We start from the raw sequence: 8,264 nt of genomic DNA, 5'->3' as shown, positions 1-8,264 counted from the left end.
ATTTTTCTATATGTGAAAGAAGATATTATATATTAAATTATGTCATGTAAATTAATTAAAAATTAATCTTAAAATAATTAATTATTTATATAAAATATTTTTTTATTTTAATTTATGATTTGAGGAAAAAATAGCCCTCTTAATTACACAAACAAGTGCCGGATTCTCTTGTCCCTAGAAAGACCATTATTATCTAAATTCACTGCTGATTGGTCAAATTGATAAGAAAAGATAATAATTTCTCCTTTTTATGAACTCTTGCTAATTGGAATCCACCTTTGGAACAAATTAAAGTAGGTCCCCCCTCCCTCCTCCCCGTCCTTCTGCCATGGTGAAAAAAAAAAGTGGCCAATGCCAAAAAATGGAATGCATGTACATTAAGGAAAATTGGACTGTTTCTGCATCACATGATTATTAGTATTAGACTATTGTATGTATTATATTAAATGTCACTCACTGTATATAAGTTTTAACCCTCCCCAGTTCCCACCATAAAAAATAAATATTTGTGACATTTAAAAATTCAAAATTCAAAAACATCACATTTGTAAATTGTAATGTACGAGCAGTACCACAAAAGTTTATAGGTCCTGTAATTACGGTTTGACCCCCCTTCCCTTAACCTTTTGTGAGAAAGACAAGAAAGAGTGAGCTTTGCCCAAAAGAAGAAAATGGCATCTTGTTACTGCTATGCTATGCATAATGCATGATTGTAGGGTGTAATATTAGTATTTATGATGATAAATGGGAAAATAAATAAATGAAATAAAAACAAGTAAGAAAAAGGCAAGATATATAAGGACAATAAATGAGATGTGGTAAGAATAATAGTGTGTGTTAGTGTTACTGCTTCCACCTCTTTTCTTCTTTTTTATACAAGAAAATGGTGTACACGTGCATATGGTTTTAAGTTCTCAGTTTCATAGGCCCCTCTCTTCTTTTTCTCTCTCAAAAATGGCACGAATTTCCAAGTGAACACACAGTGAATCAATGGATGAACCAAACAGATTCAACTGTTTAAGTTAATAAAGCTAAGAGAAAAGAAACCTCTCTTCTTCTCTTCTCTTCTTCTTCTTCCAACTCTGTCTATGCTCTCTTCTATTCTCTTCTGACTTTGTGTGTTCAGACACTTCACTCTTAACACAACACAACACAACACAACAGAGAGAGAAAGAGAGAGAGATTATTATATTCTGTTCTCTGCATTCTCATAGGAGTCATTTTTGGTGCAAACTAATGATAAGGTTTCAGTTTCTTCACTTCTGTTTCCGTTGTCTTCTTCCATTCATTCTTCTTCTTTAATGAAACTAACTGCAACAACAACAACCATGACAATGGAAGAAGACTCCTTAGCTGCACTTCCATTTGACAGAGCTGTTGAACAGGTTCAATTTCCTCTTTACATTTTCTCTCTACACTTCAAAGTTTAGAATTTTTCCTTCTTAGCTCTGATTTTTTTTTCTTTCAATTTTGAATTCCTCATTTTCCTTTCTGGCAATGCCATTGGCTGAGTTTATGATATCACTTCTGATTATTCCAGTTTTAGTTTCAATTTTGAATACTATATAGGATTGGGAATTAATCATCTTTTCTGTTTACATCAATTTTCTTACAACATAAGAATCCATTGAGGCATGTTAATGTTCTTTCAAAAACCAGAATTCTTTCTTCTCTCTCTTTCTCTCTCTCTCTCATTTTAGTGTATATATATATATGCACACATTCCCATGTCAGTGTGGATCATCATGAAAGGTAGACTTTAGTGTTTGTTCTTTGGAATTGCCAATGTGAAATGATATTTTATTTTTGTTTTTTCGGTATTTCCTTTGTGCAATAGTTTCTACTGTTTGTTTACCTTCCTTTCTGACAAACTTCAAAATTGTTTTTTTTCCCCCTTTTTCTTAATTTATTAATTATTTCTGTTCAGGCAATTGTATCTATAAAGAAAGGTGCATATTTACTAAAGTGTGGTCGCAGAGGAAAACCAAAGCTCTGCCCTTTCAGACTTTCCCCGGTAATAGGCATATTTGTGATGACACATTATTTCAATAATTTCTTTGCTTCTTCTGATAATTTCTTAATGATATGTGGCCTATGATTTTCATTATATTCTGTTCTTCAAATTTGTTATATAAACATTAAATTTAGAGGTTTCGAAATCTTCCCCCTGTTAGATTCTCAATGGTCTCACTAGTGATTGAAACTTGTATTTGTTGTTTTTTATTGTTTTTTATTTTTACTGTTAACTACTAAATCCATAATGCTATCTTCAAATTAAAGTCTACTTTGATCTGGAAACTATAGTTGCTTGCAATGCTAAATACTACTATCTATGAAGTTTCTTTAATTATGATGAAGATGTTAACATGTCTTCTCCCCTGATTATAGGATGAGAGGAATTTGATTTGGTACTCAGGGCAGCAGGAAAAGCATTTGCGATTGAGTTCGGTTTCGAAGATTATTCAAGGGCAGGGAAATGTATGTAACAAACATCCATGGCCATGCTACCTTCTTGCTTGATGAATTTTCCAGATGAACCTGAAGTTTTGGTCTAATAATACAACACTAATCCTTTTTCAGATAAGGTGCCAAAGGCAAAATGAAGCTGAAAAGGAGTGCCATTCATTTTCGCTAATCTATGCTGACAGTGAACACTCTCTTGATCTGGTAATATTTGTGATTAGCACATTGCATATAATATAACTGTATTTGTTTTCTTATATCCATATATCATTTATTTATTTATGTTAAATGTAGATATGCAAGGACAAAGCACAGGCTACTACTTGGTTTGTTGGATTGAGAGCTGTGATTTCTCGGTGCCAGCATCCTCGACCTTTCAGTAGTTTAAGAAGCTGCAAAGGGGTTCAGAGTTGTGTCAGTAGTCCGGCCGGAATATTACGAAGAAAGAAAAATCTTGGCCTCCTGGATGATACCTCCCAATTTGCTCAGGTTATAGACATATTCCATGTATCTACCTTAGCTATTTATAAAGATTTGAGAAATCAATCTCAATTGCTGGTTGATAATTCTGAGTTCCATATACAGAAAATTATAATCCTAGTTTTTATTCTTATATAATAAAACTAAGACATGTTGCTTTTTGCAGTTATGTTTGACATGCAACAAATTATTAGTCTTTCATGTACTGACATGGTGGAAATTTTCCTTTCACCTTGTTGAATGGTTTGGTAGCCTGTTATACTCTCGGTTCCTTTCACATTTGGTGCTTCTTCAATATCTTGAAAATAAATGAATGTGAAACAGAATTTATTTTTGGAGTGATTGGATTATAGTTTAGATAGAAAATTAGGAGTATCATTGTGGAATTGAATGGTATATTTCAGACAGAGTAGAATATAGAAGAAATGAATCAGATAAAAGAGAAGAATATAATTAGGAAGAAGAGAGTTCTAAGGCATTTTACAAATTCCATAATGAATGTTATAATACCTAACTCCTATTTAAACTATTTCTATCAATGTCTAATATCTTATTCTATTTCTAAGTCCAATTATGCTCATTACAAAATGTATAATTTTCATAGAAGACTGAATGTGACTTTCACTTTTGATTTCATTTTGAAGGTACATAGTGTATGCGCAAGTCCCACTTTGTCACTCTCAGAAAGGTGTTTTTCTGATGGCTTATCATATACATCTGATAAGTTTTATCCATCAACACCTTTCCTTTCCAGTGCAAATGACATGATTGATAATTCTGTCCCAAGTTCTCCATATATTGATCCAGATACTCCTATTAAGATCGAAACAACACGTCTCAACAAGGAGCACAAGAATTTGTCCTGCAGGTCTATGTTGAACCCCGCCACACCACTCATAAGAAACAACAATGCATTGAAGGATGTAATGGTTTGGGGTGGAGGGATTGGAGGTCTTGTAGGGATTGTAAATGAAAGGTTTGTGAACCAACATGGAATATATTCTTTAGTTCCAAAGTTGCTAGAATCCACTATGATGTTAGATGTACAAAATATAGCTTTAGGAGGAAAACATGCTGCCTTGGTAACAAAAGAAGGGGAAGTGTTTTGTTGGGGTCAAGGGAAGTGGGGAAGGTTGGGGCAAAAAATTGATATAGACACTAGCTCCCCGAAAATAGTCGATTCTCTTAATGGTGTTCATATAAAACAGGTAACCTGTGGTGAGTATCATACATGTGCTTTGACAGATTCTGGTGAAGTATATGCATGGGGGAATGATGTTTGTTGTTCGGATTTGGTTAATGAAGGCCGGATAAAAAATCAATGGATACCACATAAACTTTCAGGTCCTCTAGATGGTATTAGCATTTCAAGCATTGCTTGTGGAGAATGGCACACTGCCATTGTCTCTAGCTGTGGAAAATTATTTACATATGGAGATGGTACCTTCGGAGTTCTTGGCCATGGCAATCTTCAGAGCTGTTCTCGACCGAAACATGTTGAGTCTCTTAGTGGTCTAAAGGTGAGGTCTGTTGCTTGTGGTTCATGGCATACAGCTGCAATTGTGGAAGTCATGGTTGATCACTTTCGGTATAATACTCCTACGGGCAAGCTGTTTACTTGGGGAGATGCAGATGAAGGGAGGCTTGGTCATGCAGATAATGGAAACAAGCTTGTGCCGACTTGTGTTTCACAACTCGTTGACTATGATTTTGTTCAAGTAAGTTGTGGAAGAATGTTGACTGTAGCACTTACTAATATGGGCAAGGTATTTGCAATGGGAAGCGCGAGATATGGACAGCTCGGAAATCCTCACGCCAGAGATAGAGCAGTAATGGTTGAAGGACAGCTTAAACAAGAGTTTGTTAAAGTGATTTCGGCTGGTTCATATCATGTTGCTGTTTTGACTTCGGCCGGGAGTGTCTATACATGGGGCAAAGGTGAAAATGGTCAACTTGGACTAGGTGATAGCGAAGACAGATACACGCCTTCTTTTGTTGAGGCTCTAAGAGACAGGCAAGTAGAAACAATAACTTGTGGATCAAGTTTCACGGCTGCAATCTGTTTGCACAGACCGATTTCTATCAGTGACCAGTCAGCTTGTAGTGGGTGTAGGCTGCCGTTTGGATTCACAAGGAAGAAGCATAACTGTTATGATTGTGGCCTTCATTTCTGCCGCGCTTGTAGTAGTAAAAAGGTTATAAATGCTTCTCTAGCCCCAAGTAAGAGCAAGGCCTTTCGAGTTTGTGATCAGTGCTATGATAGAAGGCAAGGAAGTACACATTCAGCAGTGGCTTTGAAGTCTAGAAATTGCAACTCCCAGCAGCTGCACAGACTTCCTGATCTGACTGAAGATAGAGGAGAGACAACTATGGCACAGGGTCCTCTCTTGACGCTCGGCCAATCATGTTATAGGAAAAGCATGCCCAGTGGAAGAAAGGACTGGAAAAACCAACAAGAGAGCCAGCAGCATTTAGAAGATAGTTCTTCTTCTATGTTAGGTGGGATGCCCCAATGGGGGCAAGTTCCATGCCCTGCCCAATTTAGAATCAATTGTAAAGAAAATTTGGCTGGGCATGTTTCTTCGTCGAAAAATAAAGTAGCTACTGTTGCCCCACCAAATATAGAATCTCCTGCGGCAGCATTCAACTTCTCTAGTGCAGAGTCAGATACAACAAAGTCTGATAAGATGCTCATTGAAGAAGTTCAGAGGCTGAGAGCTGAGGTAACTTTTGTTTCAATGTTGTACATGCTGCATTTGTGACAAAGAAACAGTTATTATCCTGCTTAGATTTCTATAAATGAATATATTCCTGTATGTATCTCCAGCATTCAACTATAATTCAAATTTGTAAAATTTGTTTTCGCATTTTCCGTTAGGATAACTGGTGAGCATTTAGCCCTTTAGGTTGCTTCATTTCATTCCTCTCATTCTGATTTTCCTATATCTGAGTAGCAAATTAACCAGTGCTGTTCACTTGCGTATTTAAAAAACATCTGACTGTGCATTTAATGCATGCTATTATTTCATTTCTTTTGATAGTTAAAGAGACTTGAAGAACAGTGTGAACTCAAAAACCATAAGATACAAGAGTGCCAACAGAAAATTGAGGAGAGTTGGTTTGTAGCAAAGGAGGAAGCTGCTAAGTCCAAAGCAGCAAAAGAGGTCATAAAAGCTTTGGCTGTAAGGGTAAGTTTTCTTATATTGTGTTTGTTTTGTTCATTTACACAAAGGCTTCCGTACAAGAAACATATGTTGTAGTAGTCCTTATGATATGGCCTTAACATTATATTAATTATCACCACTGCAGCTTCATACAATATCAGGAAAAGAGAATGCTGGACAAGAAGGAAAAGTTGGGATACATGATTGCATGTCTAATTTGGCACCCATACATATAGATATGAATAGTCCTAGGGATGGCAACATGGACAGTCTATCTAATTCCCCTATAGTATTCTCAGACACATTGAAATCAAAACTTGGGAGAAACATGTTACTCAAGAATGATAGAGTGACGGAAAATTCTAGCGTCGCTAAACCACAGTCACAGCAAGACAATACTGACAGCATGAAGGTTGAATGGGTAGAACAGTATGAGCCTGGTGTTTACATCACATTCACAACCTTGCCATGTGGGAAAAAGGGCCTTAAAAGGGTCAGATTCAGGTAATGCCTATTCCATGCTTCTTGTTAGCCAAAATATATCTAAACAATATGTTTTCTGAATCTGCATTACATGCATAATTCACAGCCGGAAACGATTCTCGGAGAAGGAAGCAGAACGGTGGTGGGAAGAGAATCAATGCAGAGTGTACCATAAATATGAGATTGAAGGGTGTATAAACAATAGCCAAAGTCAGGTGAAAGGCTAATTTTTGGTTTGCCATTCATCTCTTGAAGTTTTTGGTTTCACTATTATTCTTGGTAGTGGAGAGCAGGTTCTTAGATATGAGCAGAAGCTTATTAATTATTACTATTACTGCAAAGAAAATATCAAAGTCTATCTTGCATGTATAATCATGCTTTGATGATTATCAATCATCATGGGGCATTCTATATATCCTATTGTACAGCTATAAATAACAGAATGTCCCCGGATTTTCTTACTATTCAATTTATAAAAGCTCTTTCAATTTTCAATGTTTTTTTTTTTCTGCTCATTTTACATTAAAGATTGATGTTGTAAAAGTTAATTGATAACATATATAATACCTGATATGTCTAATTAGATATTAATCAAATATGCTTATGAAAATTTATTAATTTAGTCATTTTCTCCAATTACAAAAATCTTATTCCTAATGTGACCTAGTGACTAAACTGATCGTAAACATATTTAGTTATCGTCTAATTGAACATGTTATATATCATGTATGCTATTAGTTAATATTTCATATCATCAATTGTTGACGAAAATTGTTAGTGGAATAATTAAAAGATAGATATAATTAATTTATAATCTTTGAATGACCAATTTAATGAAAAAATCTTTCAGAGAAACGAATTTAAAAAATGTTTTATTTGTGACTAATTTAATTATTAACCGGTGCAAAAATTAAAAAGATAATCGTTTTCAATCAGAGTATTGTGAATTAAATATAAATTCATCAACCTGCGATTAGTAATCATGGTGCAGGAAATTAACCAGTAACAAAAAATATGAAAATATTCAATGATTTCTTTTTCACTATTTTCTACTTGAAGAACTGGATCATGTGGGCCCTGCATTCTGGCCAGCTATTTTCTTTAGGCCTGAAAACTGAAAAGGATTCCATATAGAGTCTCCTTTCGGCCTTGTATATGCTTTAAATAGCCATAAAACAAAAATTTGTATTTTATCTACATCTCTATCTCTAAGTTATTGCAATTGTGTCCGAATACAAGGTTAAGGGGCAAGGCATTAAATCAAGGAAAAGTCTAGGGGCTAGCAATTTTTGTATTTTTTGGCTAATACTTAATCATTAAAAGAAAAATAAGTGATTTTTTATCATTGGATATAATCTCACACTGTTAAAAAGACTATTGATGACTAATTGATAGTTATAAAACACAAAAGTTGTTGGTCCCCTAGCACTCCTCTTAAATCAATTAACGAAATTCATATAAAAATGAGGGCAAAGTCTTGATAAACATGTTACACGTTACGTGCGTATGTTGAGACTTCAAATGGAGTTCGCTTTCCGAATGAATACACCGACATTTCTTTTCTGTGATTAACAACAATTATCTCCATAAAGACACATATTTCTATTCTAGTAACAACTAATCACTCATTTGGCTCCGTGGACCGTGGTTATCCTTTTCAATTTTCATTGTTTT

At 34.9% G+C, this 8,264-nt stretch overlaps 1 protein-coding gene across 1 annotated transcript; it reads left to right on the top strand.

Annotated features, from left to right (window-relative positions):
* LOC107631412 lies at nucleotides 869-7,085 on the top strand. Its single transcript, XM_016334847.2, has 9 exons — nucleotides 869-1,385; nucleotides 1,928-2,014; nucleotides 2,389-2,478; nucleotides 2,581-2,667; nucleotides 2,758-2,952; nucleotides 3,588-5,666; nucleotides 5,985-6,131; nucleotides 6,253-6,611; nucleotides 6,697-7,085. Exons 1-9 carry the CDS (start codon nucleotides 1,302-1,304, stop codon nucleotides 6,815-6,817), a joined length of 3,249 nt encoding a protein of 1,082 aa, XP_016190333.1. The 5' UTR covers nucleotides 869-1,301; the 3' UTR covers nucleotides 6,818-7,085.

The sequence above is a fragment of the Arachis ipaensis genome, chromosome B03 (assembly GCF_000816755.2).
Source record: "Arachis ipaensis cultivar K30076 chromosome B03, Araip1.1, whole genome shotgun sequence".
Lineage (NCBI taxonomy): Eukaryota > Viridiplantae > Streptophyta > Magnoliopsida > Fabales > Fabaceae > Arachis > Arachis ipaensis.
This window is presented reverse-complemented; position numbering and strand designations above follow the sequence as displayed.

Excerpts from the sequence above, each read along its gene's own strand:
- LOC107631412 (XM_016334847.2), top strand. The coding sequence starts at position 1,302 with ATGAAACTAACTGCAACAACAACAACCATGACAATGGAAGAAGACTCC. Across the intron at positions 1,386-1,927 it reads TTGACAGAGCTGTTGAACAG|GCAATTGTATCTATAAAGAA; the intron begins GTTCAATTTCCT and ends ATTTCTGTTCAG. Across the intron at positions 2,015-2,388 it reads GCCCTTTCAGACTTTCCCCG|GATGAGAGGAATTTGATTTG; the intron begins GTAATAGGCATA and ends CCCTGATTATAG.